At 38.9% G+C, this 27444-nt stretch overlaps 5 protein-coding genes and 2 long non-coding RNA genes across 13 annotated transcripts in view; 4 read left to right on the top strand and 3 right to left on the bottom strand.

Moving 5' to 3' along the window:
- Nucleotides 1–10685, top strand: part of LOC119477090 (AP-2 complex subunit alpha-2-like) — a 73245-nt gene extending 62560 nt beyond the window's left edge. Inside the window, exon 23 of the mRNA XM_037750964.1 lies at nt 10342–10685. Coding sequence (XP_037606892.1) covers nt 10342–10419 — 78 coding nt within the window. The 3' untranslated portion in view covers nt 10420–10685. The remainder of the gene's footprint in view (nt 1–10341) is intronic.
- On the bottom strand, nt 1652–3421 carry LOC119504481 (protein C19orf12-like). Its single transcript, XM_037796593.1, has 2 exons — nt 3410–3421; nt 1652–2844 (listed from the first exon to the last, which is right to left on the bottom strand). The coding sequence occupies exons 1-2, from the start codon at nt 3419–3421 to the stop codon at nt 2455–2457; spliced, it is 402 nt and encodes a 133-aa protein (XP_037652521.1). The 3' UTR covers nt 1652–2454.
- Nucleotides 5198–5437, top strand: LOC119477198. Its single transcript, XR_005204195.1, has 2 exons — nt 5198–5237; nt 5272–5437. It is a non-coding gene; the product is annotated as an uncharacterized LOC119477198 (long non-coding RNA).
- Nucleotides 6719–7457, top strand: LOC119477196. The gene is made up of 2 exons (XR_005204194.1): nt 6719–7029; nt 7160–7457. It is a non-coding gene; the product is annotated as an uncharacterized LOC119477196 (long non-coding RNA).
- Nucleotides 10686–12210: 1525 nt separating the features above from the next.
- Nucleotides 12211–18285, bottom strand: LOC119477159 (protein C19orf12 homolog). Of its 6 annotated transcripts, XM_037751099.1 has the most exons (5): nt 17734–17759; nt 16548–16653; nt 15310–15401; nt 14438–14612; nt 12211–12791 (listed from the first exon to the last, which is right to left on the bottom strand). In XM_037751099.1, exons 4-5 carry the CDS (start codon nt 14595–14597, stop codon nt 12526–12528), a joined length of 426 nt encoding a protein of 141 aa, XP_037607027.1. In that variant the 5' UTR covers nt 14598–14612; nt 15310–15401; nt 16548–16653; nt 17734–17759; the 3' UTR covers nt 12211–12525. The 6 variants fall into 6 exon arrangements, with proteins under 6 accessions (XP_037607027.1, XP_037607032.1, XP_037607001.1 ...); XM_037751104.1 differs by lacking the exon at nt 16548–16653 and having other exon boundaries at nt 17734–17758; XM_037751073.1 differs by lacking the exon at nt 15310–15401 and having other exon boundaries at nt 17734–17752.
- On the top strand, nt 17932–22616 carry si:ch211-260e23.9. Its single transcript, XM_037751017.1, has 4 exons — nt 17932–18064; nt 20385–20528; nt 21089–21236; nt 21555–22616. Exons 2-4 carry the CDS (start codon nt 20405–20407, stop codon nt 21784–21786), a joined length of 504 nt encoding a protein of 167 aa, XP_037606945.1. The 5' UTR covers nt 17932–18064; nt 20385–20404; the 3' UTR covers nt 21787–22616.
- Nucleotides 22613–27346, bottom strand: zgc:162297 (uncharacterized protein LOC555865 homolog). 2 transcript variants are annotated; one of them, XM_037750995.1, is made up of 6 exons: nt 26945–27346; nt 26284–26366; nt 25938–26118; nt 25475–25625; nt 25070–25197; nt 22613–22900 (listed from the first exon to the last, which is right to left on the bottom strand). In XM_037750995.1, exons 1-6 carry the CDS (start codon nt 27015–27017, stop codon nt 22710–22712), a joined length of 807 nt encoding a protein of 268 aa, XP_037606923.1. In that variant the 5' UTR covers nt 27018–27346; the 3' UTR covers nt 22613–22709. The 2 variants fall into 2 exon arrangements, with proteins under 2 accessions (XP_037606923.1, XP_037606931.1); XM_037751003.1 differs by having other exon boundaries at nt 26902–27346.
- Nucleotides 27347–27444: the final 98 nt, after the last annotated feature.

Genomic DNA, 27444 nt, shown 5'->3' on the forward strand with positions numbered 1-27444 from the left:
TGTATGTGCAACTTTGTGTTGGTTGGGATGTACACTGTGTACATTGTTTTTGTGGGGAAAATAAAATATATTTGTTACCGTGTATTTGTGTGTTCTGAGTATAAAAACAATATTCTAAAATATTTTACAACACACTTATGTATGTACTGTCTGTAGTAAGAAAAAAAAGGCCTAAGTCATTATGATGAATGGAGAAGAAGTGTTTTCCATTCATCATAGTGTTTTACATTGAGCACATCAGTGTTCAACTGGTTCTTATAAATGTCTATTCATATGATGGTTTGTGTGTGTCATTTGAAAACAAAATACCATTTTGAGAAGAAATAACATTGTTTTGAATGTATAGTTTCATTTTGCAGGAGAATTGAGGGGTTTTGCCCATTGTGTGTGTGTTTTTTGATTTGTGTGTAGAGTTCTGAGAGTATGAGGCATGCTTTCAGAAAATGTGTGTAAACAATCGAGAAAAACTGTATTATTCAGCTTCTCAAACGTGAGGAATTCTTTCTTTGTCATGAAAAACGACAGTAAACTGAATATTTTTGGGGTTTTGAATGGTTGATTGATCAAAACATGACGTCATGTTGTTGGAAATTATAACAATTCAAATACCTTTTTAGTATTTTCTGGCATTTTATAAACAAAACAATTATGCAATTAATGGAGAAAATAATTAAACGATAATGAATATAATTGTTAGTTTCAGCCATAAATAAAACTTTAATTTCTTCCTTTTGATAAAAACAGTTTTGACCAAATAAATACAAAAGTAAAAAAAACACTAACTTTGCAGATATGAACGAATATTTCTGTAAAAAATGTAAAATTAATAGAAACAAATGTTACTTTGAGACAATTACTGATCTCCTAAAAAAATATGTTTAATTTCAGTTTGACTTCAGGATGACAGGATGTGATTCAGTCCAGATGTTTGTGATTCAGTCCAGATGTTTGTGATTCAGTCCAGATGATTGTGATTCAGTCCAGATGTTTGTGAGTACAGCTGCATGGCCACCAGGTGGTGCCTTTGAGTTAACACAGAGGAACAACTCTCAGCTCTCTCAGTCTTTCATCTATGATTTCATCGGGTCTTTAGGGGGTCCAGGGGGTCTTTATGGGGTCTTTAGGGGGTCTTTAGGGGGACTATGGGGTATTTAGGGGGTCTTTAGGAGGGTCCAGGAGGTCTTTAGGGGGTCCAGGGGGTCTTTAGGGGGTCTTTAGGGGGTCCAGGAGGTCTTTAGGGGGTCTTTAGGGGGACCATGGGGTCTTTAGGGGGTCTTTATTTTTGAAAGAAAATGCTGGAAAAAAAAGTCTCGTACATGTCTGAAAAAAATGTTGGAAAAAATGTCCGGAAAAAAAGGCTGAAAAATGTCTGGAAAAAATGTGTGAAAAAGTTTGAAAAATTTATGAAAAAATGTCTGAAAAAGATATAAAAAACATCTGAAAAATGTCTGAAAACATTTTTGAAAAAAAAAAAAATTGAAAAATGTTGGAAAAAAAGTATGAAAAAATGACTGAAAACGGTAAAAAGAAAAATAGTCTGAAAAAAAGTCTAAAAATGTCTTTAAAAAAAAGGAAAAATAAATCTGAAAAATGTCTGAAAATATTTTTGAAAAACAAAGTTTGAAAAATGTTGGAAAAAAAGTCTAAACAATGTCTTCAAAAGTTTATTTTATTTCACTTCCTATGCAGAGGTATATTAAAACACACTGATACAGAGTGTGGGAATAAAGAGATTACATTCTAATCCAGAATAAATGACTCTCCAGGCACAATATCTTAGAGTGTAAAAAAAAAAGCTGATTGAACGTTGTCATCAGTCTGTTGTACAAACATTATTAGTGCTGATGTCACTATTCATTCATTATTGAATATCACTTTGGTTTCTTTCTTGTTCGGTAGTGGTGGATGAGGGACTCTGATCTTTTACTTAAGTAGAAATACTCAAGTATTGAGAATAAAATATACTTAAAGTACCAAAGGAAAAGTACTCATTATGCAGAATCATATCTATAATACCACTTAATTATAATTAGTGATGCTTTCATGTAAAGGTGGAGCTAATTTCAATTATTACTTTACACACTGCTGGGTAGCTTAATCTAGATTAATACCTCAATTTATTACCTATAGTGGCGTAAAAAGAACAATATTTGCCTCTGAGTTGTGGTGGAGTAGAAGTGAAAAGTAGCATAAAATGGAAATACTCAAGTACCTTAAAATTGTATTTAAGTGCAGTACTTGTATGTATTTAGTTACATTCCACTTCTGTCAGGATAGACACTCTGAAGATAGCGAACGCTAACAGCTCCATTTGGCACAGTCATGAAAGTGAAACATCCATGATTCACATTTTTTTTTCTTTTTTCGAATTAAGTACAAAAATATGTTGTAAAGACTCTGGTTGTGCTCGGCAGGCCTGATCATCCTGAAAAAGTCCATGTGCATAAGCAGAACTCAGTCTTGATAGCGCACCTCTGCTCGGAGTTCCTTTGTGATGTAGCCAAGCAGCGCGGCGGTGACCTGCTGCTGGAGAGTGGCGTTGCCCATCACGATGGCGATGAGCTGGGCCGCGTCCGTCCAGTCCAGGTTGCCCAAGACGGCCGTGATGTGATTAAAGAGCATCTGTTGCTGGTTGGGAGGCAACTCCATCAGGATCTGAGGCAGAGGTCTGAACTGACCGCTGGTCAGCCAGGCGCCCAGCAGACCGCCTACTGCTCCACCTGGTAGAGACACAGAGAGGAGAGGAGGGGGGGTAACGGGTCTGTTAGAAAGTGTTTCATGTCCGCCTTTATCCTCATGAGCTCTGAGAGGAGCTACAACCTCACCTGTGCTGTTCAGAGTTAACTACGCACAGGTGAGTCCAATCAGAACACAATCAGGACTCCTATAAGTAGGAGGAGAAGAACATGCCTCTGTTTGCCCTGCATGCTACCAGCCAGACTGATCCCCTGTATTCATTGAGTGTCTTCTAAAGCGAGTTGTTCTTCATCCCTTTGTGTTCACTTTATGACTGCTCTTGTGTCACTGGAATATTGTTTGTCTTCCAATATTACCTGACTTTGCTTTAATAATTAAGATGATTGATTAGATGCATATGCAATGCTGGTTTGTGCCATGCATCTCCCTTCGTTTGTGTATTTGATATAGATAAACCACTTGTAGTGGCATTTTGTCTGGATCCCAAAAATACAGTAACTTCAGTCTGATGCGAATGACAGGAGATGTAATCCAGTTTAAAACATTTACTGAAAAAAGTTAGATATTACATAGTGTCACACGGTAGAAAAACGATGTGCTCCGTGCCTAACGCAGCTCTCTGCCTCCTAACTCTAATGCACACTCACTCTCTCACTATATTAAAGGGAGTATAAATCATCAAAATTCAATATACATGCATTTGTCTCTTTACCTTTTTAAACATTACCTAAATCAGATACAATAACTAGAAATTATGTATTTTAACTTATATTCACACATTGTGGCTCTTACACCACTTGATGAGGTTAAAAGGGGAACTCATCTGAAATAAAGTCCCTTTTTGGTGGAATGTCTTGGCTCTCTCTCTCTCCCTAATTCTGGTTACTTTAAGTCCGTTGTCTAAATGTCCAGAGTCTCCAGCCCTCGCCACTTTGCTCACCTGAGCAGGTCAGTTACAGGTTTAGTGTAAAACGAATGTAAGCATGTACTAGTAGGACGTAAACCTGCATCAAATACAACAGAAAAGTCAATTGATTGAGGAATCTTAAAGGATAAATCTGGTGATGTTTGATATATATATTTTTTATGAGGGCTGTCAAAGTTAACACGATAACGCAAATTTGTTTTAACGCCACTAAATTTCGCAAAATAAAATAATAAATAACGCAACTTGTGATTTTTAGGTTGTAGCGGGCTCAGTTTTAAAACTAGAGTGAAGATACTGACATCAAACCTAAGGAATCCATTGGTATCAACCATGTCATACTAGCTTGTCGGGAAGGAGGATAAATAACTCTCCAAACTTGCACTAAATTTTGGCGAGGAACAGCTGGCCTGGCCATTTTCAAAGGGGTCCCTTGACCTCTGACCTCAAGATATGTGAATGAAAATGGGTTCTATGGGTACCCACGAGTCTCCCCTTTACAGACATGCCCACTTTATGAAAATCACATGCAGTTTGGGGCAAGTCATAGGGTGCATGCCAAAGCTCTTAATTGCATCCCCGTTTCCCTCACTTGCGTCTCATCCTTGCGTCTTAGTCCCTCCCAACAGGGAAGCATGGAGGGACGCAAGGAAACCATGCGAGGAGAGAGGAAACGAGGAAAGCCGTTTTAAGAGCAATGGAACGTCGTTTCCTCTGAAGCGTCAAGTGAAGCGACGTCCGTTTCTGATGACAGCAGCAGCTGATCACAGCTGGATCAGCTGTCAGTCAGCTTTAACAGCTGTTTATGTCTGAACTGTACTAATACTAATAAAGACAAGTGCAAGCTGCAGTCTGTATTTCTACTGTGGACTGCTTAGAGGACCAGGAACCATCTCTACTGGCACAATAACTTTATATTATTTATTCATTATTAGCGTCTGTAGTTATTGATATTCTGATTGTGAGTTCATTATTTCATAACCCAGAATATGACTATGGTGTTTTTTGAAAACTGGACATTATTTATTAGGCTAAAGGGAAAATGTAAATGATGTAACTCATATCAAACCCGACGATCAGGAATGATCAGCCTCATGTGACTGAGTGGAAATGAGGAGAAATGATGTAAATGTGTTTGTTGCGTGACAGACTCTCTTTCTCTCTCTGACCTTCTGGCTGATGACATATCATAGATCTGTCTCGGTTTCCGGTAGGTATTCACGCTCCGTGTTCAGCCCCACCACAGAACATGACATGTGGTTAAGATCTTCACTGGTTCAACCAATGCCACTTTCCAGAAGTGAAACAGAACACTAATATTACCCCTCCTGCAATTATTATATTATATTACACTACACTACAATACAATTATTGACCAAAGGATTGGTTTACACACATAAGATGCATTACTCACAAAACAATTACAGTTTATTATACATGTATCTTATATACTCATAATATACTTACTAAATAGACATTTTATTATATATGTTATATATATAACTTGATTACACGGTAATAGATTTTTTTTCATTGTTTATAGTCATTCCCAACAGCTTTTACTGGCGCAAAATACTGTTTGTCAGGGTTTAGTTTGGGGTTATGTTGTTCAGGGGTAGAGGGAAGCACCCGGTTCTGTAAGAGCCGAGCTGAGGTGGCTTCCCCTCTTTTGTTACTTTTTGCCGGCTCACCAGTTCATTAGTTAGGGGTAAAACTTTAGGGGCTAGTTTGGGGTTTTTACTTAACTTAGCTCTTTTGTTATTTATTGGTCTATTTCTGTGTTGCTCCTAAAATAAAAACTTGTATATCTTTTGATATTCTTGATTGTTGTATATGCACAAAATATTCTTTCATCTTTTGTTAAAGACAAAATTAGGCTACACTTTCTGTTAGAGGTCGATTTTCCAGAAAATGAGGAAATGTAGCGTGTATATGGCAGCCTGATAATAAAACAGTCTTTATAGGTGAATAAACTGAAGAAAGGCTGCTGGTTTACCAGCTAAAAGTACATAGTTGGTCAAATCTTTTAGTTTAGTTTGTTCACAGGAGATTAAAAAAAAGATGCATTCATTGAAAATTAGGTGATCATGTGTTTAATTCATTGTAAAGATTACATAGTTATGTTTAGAGTAACTAAACATGTGGATGTCAAGTTTGTCCACAAAAACAAACATATATAGCCGACTGTATGTGTAGAGAAAGGGAAACGAGCACATTGAACATTAAATTCATTACAAAAGTGTGGTTTGTTCACTTCCTGTTTCCTGTTTGATGTACTTTTATTTTACTTGTGTATTTCAATTTCATACTTGATACTTCTTCTCCACTGAGATACTTGTATACATTTATCTGACAGCTGGTGTTACTAGATACTCTAAAGAACAGTATAAAGTAGTTATAATGTGCTTGACCCCCACCAGCTGTGACATCTAAATGCTGTTTACGTGCTAAAGCATCAGTTATATTCCAATAAATAATATTATACTGTATATACAGCGGGTAAAATAAGTATTGAACACGTGGAGTAAAATAAGTATTGAACATTTTGCTGATAATACTTTTTTACTTTTACTTGAGTGAAATCTTGAATGTAAGACCATGCACCACTGCTTCCTGACTGATTTAGAGAAACTGAACTAGATTAACTAAAATAACTTATGTTTTATAGTTTGTTCACAGGCTGCAAAATAAATGTGAAATGTCAGTTGTGTCGCTGCATCAATCAGTGGAATACTTTGAAGTAAACTATACTGCAATATTTACCTGATTTGTATCAGCCAAAAGAGATTTGATCTGCTAGTAAAGATGATTTAATATCACTTCAGTTCTTCTATCTACTTGTAAAGCTTTTTCTCGGGGATAAGGTGCTCACCTCCTGACGGGGTGTTTACCATTACCACACTATAAAAGAAATGTCTGATCAGAGTTGACATCCTGTCTCTCCAGTTCTCCTTTCAGACAGTTGTCATTTACCATCTGTTCACGATGCAATTTTCTGGAGCTCAGATCCTGCGTATGGCTCTGGCTGGAGGTAAAAACAGCTTATTATGATCTATTCATGTGACTTGGCTTATAATATAATAATGAAAATGATTGGAAATATTTGTGTTAACAGATCAGTTCAGATCTTTCATCTGCAACACATCTAGATGTTGTGTAATCCTTTCTGTTTTTGGGGTTGTTTTTTTTGAGGAAATTCATATTTCTCAGCTTATTTGCAAGTTTTTTTTTTGGTAAAAATGTGTAAAACAATGAGCATTGAAATATCCATGTGTGACACCATTCTGTCTTTCTCTACAGCATGTGCATGGAGATGCTACCAACGTTCAGGGGCAACCCGCACAAGGTAACTTGTCCGACTGTGCCCCTTGCCCCCCTTGACCGTTGTGCCACCACTGATGTGAACGGTGAGTTGTTCTTCCATGTCTCATATAAACATTTCAAATCTGTCAATCTGAGCTGAGATATCTCTGTACTAAACGCCTGGTGGCTTTTATTGTAGTTGAGACTGAGGGTTTTTTTCTTCATGTCTTGCAGGTGTCATTGTCAAGTCCTGCGTGAACATTAATGTGTGTGTTGGCCCCATAAAGCGCTGTTGCACAGACTTGTGCAACAGCGCCGTACCCACTGGTTCCAGTGTCCTCCTCCAGCTGGTGTCCTCAGCCAACATCACAGTCTTCCTCTGAGGCGCTGCAGCAGCTACAGCTTCACTATATCAGTCTCCTTTAATTACCCAATTTGTAACTCTGGGAGAATAAACAAAATGTTGATGTGTAAAATCTGTGAATGACTGCAGGTCAATATTTGTAATAAAAAAACACAATTTGATCGATCACTGAATTGTTGTCTTCTTTAAGTTCTGCATTTCACATGACTGTTTACAGCAAAACAATAGCTTTGTTATGAAGCTTTAATTAGTGACAAAACAGGACATAAAATGTGATGAGCAAATCAATAAATGACATGGTTAGTTGTTGATCCTGAGGATTAATGAAGGAGATCAGCAGACCTTAAGATTTCCTGCTTTGATGCAAGTTCTCTAATAGTTAGGATTTTATCATTAAAGAAGCTCATGAAGTCAATTTAGTAAATTTAGCTACAACACTATCGGATAGACATCTAGTGTACACACTTTTGTCTGATGGTGTATAGTCTAGTAATAAGAATTCAAAAGTGATTAAGTGACGTGCTGACGTGCTGACGTGCTGACGTGCTTGCTGTAAGCGTATTGCCTCATTTCCGGTTGCTTGTCTTTCTGTAGCTGCTGTTCTGTAGCTGCTCTAGCACATCCAGGGCAATATAGTTATATACTCTTCACTACAGCGGCTAATTACCCGCTACATTTATACCTACACTAGTTCTGCTTAAGCACTCACAACTCGCTCCTTTTCAGAGACTTAACCGCACATATTCAGCTCGGCTAACGCTGGCTGGGCTATCGTACTGTAGCTTAGCAGTAGCTTAGCCGTTAGCGATGGCTTCTCCCTCTCCTCCCTCTCCTCCTTCTCCTGCTCTCCCCTGCTCTGTGTGTCTCATGTTTAGTTATTCCTCTGCCTCCTTTAGCGATAATGGTACATGTATTAGGTGTAGTGCACTTGCTGCATTGGTTGTGAATACACTTGTGGAGTTGAGGGTGATTGGTATGTTGGCTTCTACAGAGTCTAGTGTGCAGGATGACGTCGCTCTGGCTGAAGGTAGTTCTCAACCTGAGGGTGGAACTCCCAGTACCGCGGCTGAGCGAGGGCCGAAAGTTGCCCCGGGTATTGTCTTCGAGGCGGAGGACCGGGTTAAGACGCCGGTTACTCTCCCTCGATAAATCCCATATCACCTGGTTCTTCAGGATCTCGAGACGAGGCACGTTTAAAGGTACGCCTTGCTCGTCTCCACCTGGAGGCTCAGACTCATGCCCAGGAACGTCAGGCAGAGCTTGACTTCCGCCTGCAAGTCAAAAAACTGGAGATTGCGGCAGACTGGAGCTTGACTCTCAGAAAGAGACTCACTGCAGAGGCAGCTTGTGCGTCAGCTGACTCACCCTCAATTCTCACTAGTTCATCACATAGAGCTTTTGACATTAGTAAATATATCGCGTTAGTCCCAAATTTCCGAGAAACTGAAGTGGATTCTTACTTCAGCGCCTTTGAGCGCATTGTGCTGGCTCTTAAGTGGCCTTCTGATATGTGGTCCCTACTATTACAATGTAGGTTATATGGTAAAGCTCAAGAGGTAGTGTCAGCGCTCCCTCTTGAGGACAGTAAAGATTACGACACTGTGAAAGCCGCAATTCTGCGCGCCTATGAATTGGTGCCAGAGGCTTATAGGCAAAAATTTAGAGCCCACAAAAAGTCTGCCACACAAACTTATGTGGAGTTTGCGAGGGATAAGGGAAGTCTCTTTGACAAGTGGTGTTCCGCTTATAAATGTGATGATTTTTCTGCCCTCCGTGAGTTAATGTTATTAGAAGAGTTTAAAAAAAGTTTGCCTGAGCGCATGGTTGTGTACTTAAATGAGCAGAAGGTAAAATCTCTATCTGCTGCAGCTGTTATGGCTGATGAGTATGTGCTTACGCACAAGGTTACGTTCACCTCTCCTTCTCCTGATAAACCTCGTTTCTCTCCCGCTGCTTCTCTTGATAGCTGGCCAAGCCTAGCTCCTCCCGTGCGTAAAGAGGAAAGAGAGTGTTTCTATTGCCACCAAGCAGGGCATGTTATTGCAAACTGTTTACTGTTAAAACGTAAAGAACAGCAGCAGTCATCTCCCGGTGAGCAATATTCAAAAGGTGTTGGATTGATAACATCCAGATCAGGTAAAAGTCCCGTGGAGAGCTCTGACCCGGTTTCAAACCATTCATTTTTGAGGGTTTTGTGTCACTAACTGGCGAACCAGATGAGCAGCGTCCTGTGCGGATTTTACGCGACACAGCTTGTTCTCAAACCGTCATCCTAGCCAGAGTGTTGCCATTGACATTGAATTGACATGAAACTTTTCATCATTTTTAGCACTTTTAGGATTTCTCATTCGTGTCATGGCTTAAAATAAACAGAACAAAATGAGTAAGTGGACCTTGAGTGGAGATTGTTTTGTCAACCGCTGTTTCCAAGGTCAAGAATGAACTGTCGAGCAGCAGACAAGGATGAGATGTACAAACACAAGGAAAAATAGTAACCGTATTGTACAGTATACGCATTTCACTGACAGGAAAAATTCAGAATTCACTCGCCAGCTTTAAGAATCATATTGGTGTTGAGGTATTGAAATGATTTTCCCACAGAAATCTGCGTTTTTATGCCTCCGCGCCGGCGACAGCGATGGCCAGAGGCATCATGTCCGTCCGTCCCATTCTTGTGAACGCGATATCTCAGGAACACCTGCAGATAATTTTCTTCAAATTTGTCACAAACGTCCACTTGGAATCAAGAATGAACTGATTAGATGTTGGTGGTCAAAGGTCACTGTCCAGGCCAGTTTCATTAGTTTGTTTTTTAAAATGATCCTGTTGAACCACAATTCAAAAACAATAGCTGATTTTCATTAGTTAATTTTCAGTGAATTTTTATTTATTATTACTTTTGTCAGTTTCAAGTTATTTCAGTGACCATTGTGGGTTTTTCTTTCTTTAACGGAAGAGTACCAACAATTTTGCCTACGTGTGTATACACTCATCCTTGTATTGAACCATCATATAGCCCGTGTAACTGTGTGTGTGTGTGTTTTCTATTCAGATGTACCGTCTCACCCTCCGGACCAGCAGGGAGTCTGTGTCTCAGAGACTGTGTGATCTGCTCTCTGACCAGTTTTAGTCTCAGCACAGCACCAGCATTTCAACACCTTCACTCTCCTAGTCTCTCTTTAGATAGGACCTGATGTATTGTACAGTGTAAATTATTTTCTTTTTATTATTATTTGCCTTACTCCACATGTAAATGAATTGAAATGTATTTTTCACACATAGCTTTACTAATATATCACTGCTTTAAACCTGCCTTGTGTACTCCACGCTGAGCGCCTTAGCCGACATGTTGGCAGAGTTCTGAACAGTTTTGAAATGGTGTGTTTTCGGAGCTTGGGTACTTTTTGGGTACCTGACCATGTGATATCACAACAACAATCTGTCCCTGAATGAGGAGAAAACTAAGGAGCTTATAATTGACTTCAGGAGAATTAAAACTGTTCAATCACCTGTTGATATAAATAACACTCCTGTCGAAATTGTCAACAGCTTCAAGTCCCTGGGCATCCATATTTCTGACTCCCTCTCCTGGTCCCTGCACATCAGCTGTGTCACAAAAATGGCACAACAGAGACTGTATTTTTTAAGATGTTTAAAGAAACATGGTATGTCCACAACAACCCTCATCAACTTCTACCGGTCCACAATAGAAAGCATCTTAACTGGATGCATACTGGTCTGGTTTGGCAACATTACATCACATGACCACAAACTCCTGACGAGGACAGTGAAAACAGCATCAAAAATGATTGGATCACCGTTACCACAGTTACAGGACATTTACACCACTCGCTGCAGGAAGAAAGCACTTTGTATCATGCAGGACACAACTCATCCAGCATATACACTTTCGGACCTCTCGCCTCAGAGACAGTTTTTACCCTCAGGCGGTCAGACTACTGAACAGTAGCACTAAATGAATGCAGAACTGTGGATTGTTTTATGGATGTTTTAGGTTGTTTTATAATTTTATTCTTGGGTATTGTCTTATTTATTGTAGTATTTATCAACTGTACTATTTATAGATTTTAAGGGCTGAGAGAGAGCCAGGGTAAAATGCATTTCATTGCATTTCACTGTACACTGTACTTTTAAATGCATATGACAAATAAACTTGAAACTTGATTCTGTTGCCCCTGTAAAAAAGAAGTTATTAAAACAAAAAATAAAAATACAAAAAAAAGGCTGAAAAATATCTGAAAACATTTTTGAAAAAAAAAGATTGAAAAATGTTGGAAGAAAAGTTTAAACAATGTCTGAAAAAGGTAAAAAAAAAAAAATCTGAAAAAAAAGTTTGAAAAAAGTCCAAACAATGTCTGAAAAAGCACAACAGCTTCAAAAGTTTATTTTATTTAACTTCCAATGCAGAGGTATTTTAAAACACCCTGATACAGCGTGTGGGAATAAAGAGATTACATTCTAATCCAGAATAAATGACTCTCCAGGCAGAATATCTTAGAGTGTAAAAAAAAAAAAAAAGCTGATTGAACGTTGACATCAGTCTGTTGTACAAAACATTATAAGTGCTGATGTCACTATTCATTCATCATTGAGTAACACAGATATCTTTGGTTTATTTCTTGTTCAGCAGTGGTGGATGAGGGACTCTGATCTTTTACTTAAGTAGAAATACTCAAGTATTGAGAATAAAATATACTTAAAGTACCAAAGGAAAAGTACTCATTATGCAGAATCATATCTATAATTCCACTTGATTATAATTAGTGATGCTTTCATGTAAAGGTGGAGCTAATTTCAATTATTACTTTACACACTGCTGGGTAGCTTAATCTAGAATAATACCTCATAATTTATTAGTTGATTTCATTTTTTTTTTTTATTAATCTGAAGCTATAGTGGCGTAAAAAGAACAATATTTGCCTCTGAGTTGCAGTGGAGTAGAAGTGAAAAGAAGCATAAAATGGAGTAAGTACTTTAAAATTGTACTTAAGTGCAGTACTTGTATGTATTTAGTTACATTCTACTTCTGTCAGGATAGACAGTCTCAAGATAGCGAACGCTAACAGCTCCATTTGGCACAGTCATGAAAGTGAAACATCCATGATTCACATTTTTTTTTCTTTTTTCGAATTAAGTACAAAAATAAGTTATAAAGACTCTGATTGTGCTCGGCAGGCCTGATCATCCTGAAAAAGTCCATGTGCATAAGCAGAACTCAGTCTTGATAGCGCACCTCTGCTCGGAGTTCCTTTGTGATGTAGCCAAGCAGCGCGGCGGTGACCTGCTGCTGGAGAGTGGCGTTGCCCATCACGAGGGCGATGAGCTGGGCCGCGTCCGTCCAGTCCAGGTTGCCCAAGATGGCCGTGATGTGATTAAAGAGCATCTGTTGCTGGTTGGGAGGCAACTCCATCAGGATCTGAGGCAGAGGTCTGAACTGACCGCTGGTCAGCCAGGCGCCCAGCAGACCGCCTACTGCTCCACCTGGTAGAGACACAGAGAGGAGAGGAGGGGGGGTAACGGGTCTGTTAGAAAGTGTTTCATGTCCGCCTTTATCCTGATGAGCTCTGAGAGGAGCCACAGCCTCACCTGTGCTGTTCAGAGTTAACTACGCACAGGTGAGTCCAATCAGAACACAATCAGGACTCCTATAAGTAGGAGGAGAAGAACATGCCTCTGTTTGCCCTGCATGCTACCAGCCAGACTGATCCCCTGTATTCATTGAGTGTCTTCTAAAGCGAGTTGTTCTTCATCCCTTTGTGTTCACTTTATGATTGCTCTTGTGTCACTGGAATATTGTTTGTCTTCCAATATTACCTGACTTTGCTTTAATAATTAAGATGATTGATTAGATGCATATGCAATGCTGGTTTGTGTCATGCATCTCCCTTCGTTTGTGTATTTGATATAGATAAACCACTTGTAGTGGCATTTTGTCTGGATCCCAAAAATAAGCCACAAACGAGCTGTAGGTACAGTAACTTCAGTCTGACGCGAATGACAGGAGATGTAATCCAGTTTAAAACGTTTACTGAAAAAAGTTAGATATTACATAGTGTCACACGGTAGAAAAACGATGTGCTCCGTGCCTAACGCAGCTCTCTGCCTCCTAACTCTAATGCACACTCACTCTCTCACTATATTAAAGGGAGTATAAATCATCAAAATTCAATATACATGCATTTGTCTCTTTACCTTTTTAAACATTACCTAAATCAGATACAATAACTAGAAATTATGTATTTTAACTTATATTCACACATTGTGGCTCTTACACCACTTGATGAGGTTAAAAGGGGAACTCATCTGAAATAAAGTCCTTTTTGGTGGAATGTCCTGGCTCTCTTTCTCTCCCTAATTCTGGTTACTTTAAGTCCGTTGTCTAAATGTCCAGAGTCTCCAGCCCTCGCCACTTTGGTCACCTGAGCAGGTCAGTTACAGGTTTAGTGTAAATTGAATGTAAGCATGTACTAGTAGGACGTAAACCTGCATCAAAATACAACAGAAAAGTCAATTGATTGAGGAATCTTAAAGGATAAATCTGGTGATGTTTAATATATATATTTTTTATGAGGGCTGTCAAAGTTAACACGATAACGCAAATTTGTTTTAACGCCACTAAATTTTCCAAAATAAAATAAATAACACAACTTGCGATTTTTATGTTGTAGCGGCTCAGTTTTAAAACTAGAGTGAAGATACTGACATCAAACCTGAGGAATCCATTGGTAGCAACCATGTCATACTAGCTTGTCGGGAAGGAGGATAAATAACTCTCCAAACTTGCACTAAATTTTGGCGAGGAACAGCTGGACTGGCCATTTTCAAAGGGGTCCCTTGACCTCTGACCTCAAGATATGTGAATGAAAATGGGTTCTATGGGTACCCACGAGTCTCCCCTTTACAGACATGCCCACTTTATGATAATCACATGCAGTTTGGGGCAAGTCATAGTCAAGTCAGCACACTGACACACTGACATCTCTAAACTAATTGTTTTGTCCGACAAAGAGTCAAAAACCCAAAGCCATTATCACAAAGCCCTCTGTCAGCGTGGGCTACATTTGGACCCTTTGATCAGGCAGCTGTAATAATACACAGAGGTCAGAATCGGTAGTATTTATTCTTACCAACAGCAATCCCTGGAGGTCCGCCGAGCAGCCCGCCTACGAAGGCAGATCCTCCTGCCACCATCGCTCCTTTGGTGGAGTTCTTCACTGCCACCTTGATCTCATCGTGGGCTGATATTTCACAGCACAGACGCATGACGTCGTCCATTCGTGGAGCCATCCCTGCGTTGAGACACTGACGTGACAGGAAAGAGGACAGTCAACTCTAGATCCATCTTTAAGCCTGCATGGGTTCAGACTGGAGGAAGGACTCATTTTGCCCTACAGCTGCCGAGCCGAGTATTCACACAGATTAGACGGGGTTAGGAGGATACAGTATCTACCAAACCACCAAACCTAGTCTAGTCTAAATCTAGTCCCTCAAATAAAAAAGTCAAATCACATTTTGTCTGGAATAAAATTAGTTTTTTGTATAATTTAAAGGAGCAGTGTGTAGGATTTAGGAGGAGCTATTGGCAGAAATGGAATCTAATATTGATATTAGGGCTGTCAGTCGATTCAAATATTTAATCGTGATTAATCGCACATTTTTTATCTGTTCAAAATGTACCTTAAAGGGAGATTTGTCAAGTATTTAATACTCTTATCAACATGGGAGTGGGCAAATATGCTGCTTTATGCAAATGCAGGTATATATTTATTATTGGAAAATCAATTAACAACACAAAACCCCGCAAAAGTCAGCACACTGACACACTGACTGCTGTTGTTGCCTGTTGGGCTGCAGTTTGTTACTCAAATATGCTCAATGCAGTACCTGGGAGGGTTTCTGGACAATATCTGTCATTGTTTTGCGTTGGACTTCTAACCACTAGCGCACTTTACACTTACTTTACACTATACATATTTTTTTTTATATAATTGTTGTATACCTGTACTTCTCCTGCTGTCAATCTTGTATACCTGTACTTCTCCTGCTATCACTCTGTTTGCTGTTTTTGCTGCTTTGACACCTGAATTCTCCCTGGGGATTAATAAAGGTTCATCTTATCTTATCTTTAATTGACTTCCAATAACACATATATCCATACACACAATGCACTTTTAGATGAACATTAACAGCTTTAAATTATAAAGCCCTACAGATGCTATTATTCAAGCCTACAGTGATGTGGTAGTACACAGATGCAGGTACTATTCTCTTGTTTCTCCTGGATGACCAACCTCCTTAAAGGAAACTGGAATGGTGAGAAGAAACAAAAGGGTGGGTCACATAGTAAATACCTGTCAGGTTAAAATTTGGTTTCACTTTTACTTTTAAAACTGAACATAGCCTAAACAGCATAAAATAACAACAAATAAATGATTATTTGTCTTTCACCAAAATCAAATATGTTTGAACAAAGTTGTATTACTGTATATTGGATAAATAGGATGAGGTCATTGTCTTATTATCACTACTTTTACTTATTGTGACATTAATATTTCTGTAATAGTTTTAGTGTTACACAGTGAAATGCTGCATCACAGTAGTAATAAGTAATATTAAGAGACTAAAACCTGTAACATAGGGCCCTGCATGTTGCAACTGTCTTTCACCTAAATCAAATATGTTCGAACAAATCTTGAGTTTTATTAAAATTATGTGATGCTTTTAACACAACAGATATCCCGAATGACAAAGTGGCTGCTGTCAATTCGTAAAATACTCAAATCAAATTGTATTGTTTGCAACAACTACCATAATTTATCTATTTACTTTAAATTACCAGTTTTCTGAATGGAGTTTGGCGTGACAGGTTCGTTGGTGTAGTGTTCCTTATTGGAATAGCCAACTTAAACCCAATATGTTTGAACAAATCTTGAGTTTTATAAAAAAGAAAAGGAATGCTTTTAACACTACAGGTACGCCGAATGACAACCTGGCTGCTGTCAATTCAGAAAATACTCAAATCATATTGTATTGTTTGCAACAACTACCATTATTTTGTTGTTTACTTTAAATTACCCATTTTCTGAATGGAGTTTGGTGTGACAGGTTCGTTGGTGGAACAGCCAACTGGGTACATTATAAACTAATTTAAACAGATTAAAACAGACCAGAGAAAGAAGTCAGCTGCCTCCACTAGAGGATTATCTAACCATTTCTGTTTATAATTGTTATAATTACCTTCAGTTCTGTCCTGAATGAGCTGTGAAGGGAAGTGTTTGTTTCTGCTCTTCTGGAGCTTTCGGCTGTTCTCAAACTAATGATTCTCTTTGAGCTCCACTTCCGGCTTCATATCAGAGAGTATATAACAGACAACCGAGACCAAGATAGTTATTTTCAACATCTGTTGTAACGCTACAAATCGTATCGACGAAACCGGATGAAACATGATAGACTATACTACTTCCTGCAGTCTTATTGTTATTTATTTATTTATGCATTTCTTTTTTGCTCCTTGAATTATTTTCTACCCTCTTTTATTTTTGTTATTATATTATTTTTTATGATTTAAGTTATCTTTCCTATCCAATTGTGCCTTGAATGTTAGAAGTATTGAGTTTATATTACAATGCCTTCATGTTTGTAAATGAATTGTAAATTAAAAAGTATACTCCTTCCTATCCCACTGAATCCCTCCCAAGTTATTGTGCGCAAGTCAACGCATGTATCCTTGAGCATGAAAGACTTAAACTGTTTAACTGAGGCAATAATTGGCCGTGGGTTCATCTAATTTTATTTTGAGATAAATAAAATACCATTTAAAAACACCATTGCTGCTGGTATTGTGTCATACATTACCGTCTCTCTTTTAGTGCTTTTACCCTTTGACATCTATTAGACTGTGGCAAGACTTTTACTAAATAAATGCGGTCTTAAATAGTAACGTCTTGCGCATGCGCACTACACACAAACGATGGCTGGTTGTGTAGGAGGTGAATTATCTTGAACTGAAGGGTCTTAGATAAAAATACTTTTTAAAAGTTAAATATGTACATACATATATATTAATTAATTACATTTTGTGTCTATACATATATATATAGAAAAAAAGTATATATATATAAGTATATATGAGTAAGTCATAACTTTACGATAAAATAAGCCATAATATTACGAGAATAAAGTCATAACTTTATTCTAATAATATATAATATATATATTTTTCTCGTAATTATATATATATTATATATATGTAATATATATAATATATAAATTTTTCTCATATATATATATTATTAGAATAAAGTCAAAACTTTATTCTAATAATATATAATATATATATTTTTCTCGTATATATATAATATATATATATATATATAAATATATATATATATATATATATATATATTATATATTATATATTTACCAGCTTAAGAAGGTTTTCTTCTCGGTGACTGTTCCACCCTCATAGTTTGACTGTGTCCTCACAAATTCGGATAAATATGGAAAACAAAAATATTTACAGCATTTCAAATGCTATCGCAGAGGAGAGCGCTGATTGGCTCTGTGGATATATGACGTGCAGAACGACGTCACCAAACCCCGCCTCCTTGATGACGTTTCAGGACACATGAGGGAGGACCTTTCACTGATAAACAACTTTGAGATCAAAACAATCCGAGAAGAAACTGGAACATAACAGGATCCTTTCTGCACAACGACCACACCCGAAGACTAAACTACATCTATTTAATCAGGTAAGTCAAAAATATACATATAATATGCATCAGTGAGCTGTTATGAGCCTTAACTTTCATCTGTCTTTTGTTCTGTAAAAAGTACAATCCTCTATATGTGATGTCTAATAACAATAATGCATGTTATAGCAGGACTAAACACTCCAAAAACTCACCCAATGCTGATTTACAAGAACTAATCTCTGAGCAGGCAGTCAGCTGTTCTGCTCCTTGGATGTCAGGTTATATATATATATATAAATATATAATGTGCCTGCTGGGGGATTATGTCTGTGTTGACAGGGAGGGGTCTGTTGACATTAGATACAAGCAGGCAGGAAGGCATCCAGACACTGGGGGAAAAACACAGCTCGATTTATGGATTTGTCTTAATACTTGTAATATACATGTAGTAAATAATGTTATGGCCATGATATATTGGGGATATATCTGACTTTCAACAGATAAGGAAACAAAAATCAGCTGTTGTCTGCATGAAAAATTCTCTGCAATCAGCTTACAGAAGTATTTGTTATTGTGATCTACATTAAACCTTCACATACTGTATATTGGATAAATAGGATGAGGTCATCGTCTTATGATCACTACTTTGACTTATTGTGACAGTAAAAGTTCTCAGTTTTAGTGGTGAAATGCTGCATTACAGTAGTAATAAGTAATATTGCAAAAAAATAATAGTAAGTAATATGCAAATAAGTAATAAGCAAATAATACAAATACACCTCACCTCCATACCATTATTGACACACAGTACACCTGAACTAAATGGACTGTAATGCTGTGCAATATGTTGCCTTCCACTGTGTAATTGTCTGACATATATTAATTATTTAAAAAATATATATATTTTTATGAGAGCTACAAGTTCTTTTAACATGGTCATGGAGCATGTACTGTATATTTGTATTCTGGGGGTATTGTTCCTATGCAGAGGGTAGTTTAGTTTATTTATGACTACACTGAGGGCGGTTTATATTTTAATAATTTATTTATTTATTGTGTTGAGTTGAATGTGCTACTTATATTGTACTGTAATTACCTTGTGCCTTTTCTACCTTTTCTTTTCTTAAAGCTGACTCGGTGTAAACTGCTCAGAATTCCAATGTACTTAGGTGCAAATGGCAAATAAAACTCTTGAATCTATTATTATTAGACTAAAACCTGTAAGATATGGCCCTGCTTGTTACAACTGTCCTTCACCAAAAATCAAATATCTTCTAACAAATCTTGAATTTTATTAAAATTATGTAATGCTTTTAACACTGCGGGTACGCCGAATGACAACGTGGCAGCTGTCAATTCGTAAAATACTCAAGTCAAATTGTATTGTTTGCAACACCTACAATTATTAATTAATTTATTTTAAATGACCTGGTTTCTGAATGGAGTTTGGCGTGACAGGTTCGTTGGTGTAAGTTAGTGTTCGGAATAGCCAAATGGGTACATTATAAACTGAAACTGGGCCCGCAGGAAAGAACACAGCAATGGAGGCAGACCAGAAACAACACACAGATGTGACCTCTGCGATCGAGACTGCCACTCTCGCATAGGGCTTTTTAGCCACAAGAGACGCTGTACCAGACAGCCAGATCCGTAGGATGCGCCAACCATGGTCATACCCTGACTGACGGAGGCCTATTAAGACTCCAGTCAGCTAGGGGTTCATTCCTTCGTCTATATTTAAACAGAACAGGGAGTAATAGCAATACGTGATATTAAGAGACTAAAATATCTTTTGGAAACTGTACCAGTGACGAACAAACAAACATAGTGTTGACATAAATGTTACATAAAACTAGAATCGGGGTCACGGGGTCATCTGTTTGGGACAAAAGGTCAGTCAGCTGCAGCTTGGGGTCACAAATACAAGTCACTTCCTGTCGTCATGGAAGGAATCTGAACCTGTATCACAGATTACATAGCACTGCTGCAATCAGTGTAATTCCAGCCTCCTGTACGGACGTGTTCCTCTCAGCTGTTACAGCTCTAAACTGACCCCGTGACGCGTCCACGTCACAGCGACGTAACAACTCAGGCTGCTCAGGTTTCTAAGCTGGTGGCAGTGGAGGCAGTTGTTTGTACAGAGCAGGCATACTGTAGGTGTCCATGGAAGACAGGCAGGTCTATGGGTTGTTTATTGGGACCGCCTCAAGGGGGAGCCACATGCATTACAGGGAGGAGGAGGAGGTTCAGGCTCACTTTTACATTATAACATGGGGTCATTTGATGTATTCAGCTCACATGACAACTTTCCAAACTACTTTCTTGTGTCTTTGGTACATTTCTTGCCATTCACCTGCATACTGTTGTTGATTTACAGATTGCAATAGAGGCATAAAGATGTTCGGAAAGATTCTTTCTCATCTGCTTTGGAACGCCGGTGACGACTTTGAGGCAGGAGATGACACTTACGAGGAGCTGATGGAGTTTGAGGAGGGAGGATGGGTCATTGTTAATCTTCCAGGTGAGAAAGATACCCTGCTAGAGGTACACTAATACTGCATGTTATTTACATCCTTATCATTGTGTGAATGCTGTACAGTTATATGATATTCCTACCCCTGCCCTTCAAAATAAAAGCCCCATAGAGTAACTGTTTCTTAACAGAAACCTCAGGATGAGGCTTGCTTTTCAAGATAAAAGCCCCAAACTCTCACTGTATGTTAACAGGAAACTAGGAATGGACCTAATGTTTCAAAATAAAAGTACATTGTACCCAAATACTACTTTATGTCTAACGACTTACAGTTTTTAAAGGTTCATTCCACCCAAATGCTTTCTGTCCAACAACTTATAGCTTTAAAGGTTTATTGCACCAAAATACTACTTTCTAGAAGCCTATTCCACATTTGCGCTTTAAGATTTCTGTATTTTCCGCAATGCTTTGCAATTAACTTTCAGCATTTACACACATTTTCTGCAGGAAATACAATCATCTAGTTTAAAATGTTCACTGATCAGTGAGGCTGCAGCTTCTACTGGGTGGAAAACAGGTCTGTTTGAACTTGGATGTTGTTTGTACAGAGAACGGGCCGCTCTCAGCCCCCGAGGCAGATCCCCTGGAGAACCTGCTGATTGAGCACCCCAGCATGTCTGTCTACCAGATGAGATGCAGGATGGGTGGAGAGGAGGAGGAGCTGGGCTCTGACGAAGATGAAGAGGACACCTCCAGGTTAGTCTCCATCTAAACACTCAAGCTCACACATATGAGAGAGAGTTCCTAAGTGTGTTGTGTTTTCAAACATTTTAAAATGGGTCCTGGAACTATTATAGAAGCTAAGAGGTACAGAGCTTCAGCAGATGATTGTTGTTGCAGTTGTTGCACAAGTGAAGTGGTAGAAGAAGCATTCAGCTCCTTTATTTAAGCAAAAATACTCCATTACTTAAGTAAAAGTATAAAAGTATTATCAGTAAAACATAGTAATACTCTATCTGTCTCCCATTGTATTTCTTCAACACATACTGTAACCCTTCCTCTGTGTCTGTCCAGGCCAGTGGCGGTGAGGCGGCACATATCCTGGCGTCTGGCTGCCTGGGGAATCCCTCTGCCCTGCAACATCCAGCTGCTGGCTGTTGAGAGGGCCAGCAGGACCCAGAATGAGCGGAAGAAGCTGGGCCGCAGCGTCCTCCACAGGCAGAACCTGGCCAAGATGAGATTCTCCCCGGCAGAGAGACGCTACGGCCACTTCAAGCAGCCCTGCCAGCGCCTCTACAACTACTGAACAGGACACCTGCCTGTGAGAGGGTGCGTTTCAAGTTGCCTCCACCACATAGCCCAGATGTGCAGCACAGTGCCTTGACTCTGAATTACTCAGGTTTTTCGCCATTGTTTCACCTCACACGGTTAGTTCAGTTAGATTCACCACTTCCTGCGCAGTAAAATGATCCGCAAAATGAACCACTGCGATGTTTTCTTTAGATTTGAATACAGGCCTGCATGCACTGCACCCCTCACGTCTGAAACCACTGAGAACAATGAATCTTGATATCCTGACAACACGAATGACACGGTCGGTCCCTCAGGTTGGAGAGCATCAATAACACACACACATTTACTTCAAAAAATAAAAGCCTTTGTACATTATGAAAATGAGAACAGATGAGTGTTTAGATTGATTAGATGTAAGTAGGGCTTGCTGTGTGACACTGATCCAAATATGAACTTCCAACCTGTACTTTGCTCTATACGAATGAATTAACTATGACGCTGTTGGATAACGGCACGTTTTGACTGCTTGTATTCAGTATGTATTATATTATGTGCCTTAGCTTTAGACGTTCTTGTGACAAGTGTATATTCATGTCGTGCGAAAACATCTGTGAATTTCCTGAGATGAATGCTCCTTTAGTTTGAGCCTGCTTAAGGAATAATTACAAAAAACGCTGTACACGTTTTGAATCGAGTCCATCATTTTGTACTTTTCAGCAGGTACTCACTTTTTTCACAAATTGTTCATTTTAGACGAGTGTAAATACAGTTGAATATTATGTTTTTTTTATTGGCGTGTATTTATGAAATGTACAAAAACAAATAAAAATCTTGTTTTCTTAAGTTGGCGGCTGTATGTGTTTAATGTGGCAGTATACACACAGTAATTGCACAATCTAATTAAACATGTTTAAGGCACTGAAGCGATGAAATCGCTCATTTTCGAAGGTCACGTATCTTTCCCATGAACCTCTTCACTCGCTCCGGGTCGACCGCGTTGGCCCAGTGGCCTCCCTCCTTGAAGTGAGAACCAATGATCATTCCATTTGCATCGAGGTAGCGTTCAATGTTGTCGTAGGTCACTCCAGATCCTATTAGCACTGGGATCCTCACAGACTGGGAAACCTCTACAAAAAAACAAAGAAACAGTGACAACTACGGCTTTTAAAAATATAAACGGAGACATTTATTAAAAAGAAATGAAACAATATCTAATAACTAATGTAAATTGCAGGAACATAACGTCTTTTAAGGCATACAGAAACTTTATTTCCTACTCTCCATTTTCAATCTATTCTAACAAAATCTACACAATACAGAGTTACAATCAATGACAATACAATGACATACATGACATACCAGTATGTGCTAAACTGCATCCGAGATCTACGGAGATGTCAATGCAGCATGCTCTTTTCAAACTCTGGGCCTGTCCATGAATGCTGATGTTTATAATTTATTTTAATGGCAAAAAGTTAAAGGGGACATATAATGCTTATTTCCAGGTTCATACTTGTATTTTGGGGGGATGAAACCAAGTCTGTGGGCCTGTTTAGCTCCGAGTGTTTATAGTTTTGTATGTCGTGTTGGGAGACTCTGCTTAAAATAGCAGTTCTGGTGTTGCTATGAGACTGACATGGTCTGGATTTGGGACCCAGGGACTCTCAGCAGATACAAACCTGGGTGCCTTTCCTCACTCCTTGGCCACTGATTCTTCCACTGAAGTATTCAAATTGTGGCAGACCACCATAATGTAAAAATACCAATGCATATACCATAAGCAGCTTACTTACTGATCATATTTTTTGCAGGGAAAGTTTGATTTTGCAAAGTAATAATAGCTGTCTAATGAATACAGTGAGGTAAAAAGTACAATCCTTCCTCTGAAATGCTCCACTGTGTCCACCAGCTAACTGTTTGTCTGCTGTTGGGTCGGTAGCAGCTGCCTGCTGAAAGTGGCACAAGTACAACACCAGGGGTGCGGTACATACTGCAGCTGCCCATACTATATGCACCGATACCAGATCGGATATCGGTCCCATACTGACTCCAACAGCTGGATCAGCTATCGCTGACAATGGGACTGATCTACTAAATTCTATGTTTATATTCTATATACATTATATACTGGCATTTTAATTCCTGTTTAAGTTTAGAGCAATTTGTTGCTGCATTCAAAAACTTTACACCTGAATTGTAATTCCTGATAATTTTGAAGATTTTTTTTTTACCAAGTTGCTGGTGTACGATTTATTATTTTTATAATACTGTTGCATGCAGTATGCATGCAATTGGGACATACTACTTTGTCATAACATTGCACCTTGAACTTTGACCCTCTTGCTCATATATCTGCTTAGCAGAGGATTGTAGGTCAGAATAGCCAGGAAAGTATGCTGGCTTTCTGACTGCAAGATGCAACCAGATGTAGTAGGACATCCTGGTATTTTTCACATACTGCATTTGACATACTATGTACTGGGACATACTAAATATTTTTCTTTCATACTAAATAGTGTGCTAGTATGGGTAATGGAACGCACATCAGGATGATCCTAAGAGCATATTGTCATATGGGTATGACTAGAGGTGAGGGCGGCCTCTGCTGGACAGATGGGGCAGTGACACTTCATAGTATATACAGTATAAGGCTGTGGTACTTCTCAAATCTTTGCTTTTCTTGGTATTATGCCATTGTTAATAGTATAATTTTAGGGTTTTAAAATTATATAGACTAAACTATTCATTGGAAAAATCAATGTTGAATAAATCAAATCAATGTACGCCAAAGTACACGTTATCACGAGCTCGGTATACTTAGAAAATTTTACATACAGATATATATTTTTTCTCTTTTGTTTTTCGCATATTAATTTGTTTTTATTGGATTATTGTCTACTGATTGGTTAGCTTTTGTGATTATTCTGTGTGCTTTTTGTTGTCATTTATTTTTGTTGTATTTCTCAAAGTTATGTTGGCTTAGTTTTCTTTTTTTCCCCATTTTTCGTTATTGTTTGTCTCCTTATGTGGAGGGAGGTCCGTTGTATAATCCTGTGGCTTCTTGGCCTCTCCTGTCACATTTCTTATCTTTTTTCATTATCTGGATTTTATGAAGTTTTATGTGTGCGCAAATAATAAAGAAATAATACAAAATGTTGATAATAGCTTGTGTTGCAGTCCTATACTGCTATCCAAAATGATGCCAACGTGTCAAACAGAGCATAAAGAAAGCATTCATTGCAGCACCATACTGGGCTCCTGGTTGTATGAAGTGTGGAGTTGTCGTGGCAGTATACCTCTGAGCTCCCGCGGGTCAGCCTGCGTTCCGGTGGCCACTCCCGTGATGATGAGTCCATCTGAGAGGAAGAACTCGGCGGCACGTGCCGTCTCTTCAATGCTCACGTCTGATGTCAGCGCATGGGAGCTGGGAAAGCACACATACACATACTTATAAATACACAAGCAGGCAAAGGCTGAGTAAAAGTGAGACTAAAGACAGGTTTACATTAATTAGATGTCAAATACATTGTAAAATTGACTTAAAACAGGGATCAAGAACAACAAAAAGTAGTTCCAAGTGAACGACTAGAGTCGTATTCAGAGATATAAAGTGTCAAATATGCTTCCAAGTGTTTTTTGCTTATCAGTGGCTCGTCAGGTTCGATTTACCAATCACACTGTACGGACGGTGATGATCTCACCTGTGCTTCTTCTTGATGTCAGTGAAGATCTGCACATGCTCAGCTCCGATCTGCTTGCGATATCTCAGTAAGTCTCCGGCGCAGGCATTCAGGAGACCCTCATCAGCCACGTGAGAAAAGACAAAACCCTCGGCCCTGATGAAATCCACACCTGGGACCAAACAGTAACATTACAATGCTATATGGTTGAGCCACTGTTTCAAATACAGGTACGTTTTGGCTGACACACAAGTAGCTGACCTTTGCTCAAAAAGAAAGCAGTTTGTCACGGAAGACCAAACACAGAGCAGCTTATTTCACTGATAAACACCTTAAATAATAAGAAGGGTGACCACACAGTAATCTGCTGATGTAGTCTGTTGGCCATGATACCACATGATTGAAGGCCTCTGTTATGCTCTAAAAGCTTTTTCCTGCAGATGATTACAGCCTCACAACAACTGAATTGATGTAAAGAGTGAACCTGAAGCCAGCGCCACGGCCAGCGCCTGCTGGTTAGCAGAGGACAGTATCTGCACTCCGAGCGGTAGGCTTGGACAGATGCTTCTCACGGCGGTGCATACTGTCGTCATACAGGCAGTCACCTCGGGGCCCACAGAGAACGAGTAAGGGATATCATGCATGTTCTCAATGATCACACCATCCTGGAAGAGAGAGAGGGGTACTTGGTATCAGCTGATACCCAAAGCCCAGGTATCTGGGCTGTTGGTATCGGGACTGAAAAAGTCAGATCGGTGCACCCCTAGTTACTGGCTTGCCCTGAAAGACAACAAATGTGTAATGAATTAACATAATGTGCAATTACTTACAATCCCAGCATCACGGTAGATTGTTGCCTCCCTGCATGCTTCTTCAGTGATTTGGGACATTTTCATACAACCCAGGGGGGTGCCTGAGGTAGACGAGAAACATAGTTACAAACAGTATGAGATATCACAGATTATAGCTTCCAAATTTGCAGTGATGGAGGACTACATTTACTCAAGTACTGTGCTTATAAGTACAAATTTGAAGTACTTGTACTTTCCTTGAGTATTTCCATTTTATTCTACTTAACACTTCTACTCCACTACAGTTGAGAGAGGATATTGTAAGTCTTATTCAAGAGTTATATTTACTAGTTAGTTACTTTACAGATTGTCCACACAAGAATACAGCTGTAATGGAGTATTTATACAGTGTGGCAGCCTTTAAGTAACCTAAATAGCATAGTGAATAAGTAGGCTAAATATAGCTTCCACCACTACAAAATGTACATTTGAGCATTGAAGGTCTTATTCAAGAGTTATATTTAGTTATATAACAGACTGTCCACACAAGAATACAGCTGTAATAGAGTATTTTTTACACAAGTAGCCAAAATAGTATAGTGAATAAGTAGGCTAAATATATCCTAAGTATACCTCCTCCACCACTGCAAAACGTACATTTGAGCATTGCAGGTCACTGCTCAGTGCAGTCTTTGTTTACCTGGTAAGGCTTTAACATGAATCATTCCAATAACCACGGATTTTAGTCGCCCAAAAAGGTCCAAAAACTTCATGATCCCGTTTTGGTGGAGCAACTTGTGAAGCAGGGAAGATAAAGCTTGTTTTTTTTAGGGTCCAAGGGTCAGTTAAGTGTTGAATCAACCTCCCTGTGCTGTAAAATGGGCGCCCTGGCAGCACTAGAAGCAGCAACAACAAGCTAACATTGTTGATTTAGCTTAAATAACAGACGCGCCCACACTGACAACGATAGACAGTCATTACTAGAGTCCACACAACGATAATGCGCAATAACCTCCAAATACTTTGCTCGCTTTAACCTTTATTTTAGCGTTTAACCAAACGCACGCCGGCTTTGTTTACATCTGACAAGACTAGCCACGCGGTTGCCCGAGCACTTCCTGTTTGGTAGCTCCGCCCACTGCAGCTGTCACCACGGCAACCACGCCTCCAGTTCCTCTTTTCTAGCTTATAAACTCACTT

Source organism: Sebastes umbrosus, chromosome 2 (genome assembly GCF_015220745.1).
Source record: "Sebastes umbrosus isolate fSebUmb1 chromosome 2, fSebUmb1.pri, whole genome shotgun sequence".
In the NCBI taxonomy this organism is placed as follows: Eukaryota; Metazoa; Chordata; class Actinopteri; order Perciformes; family Sebastidae; genus Sebastes; species Sebastes umbrosus.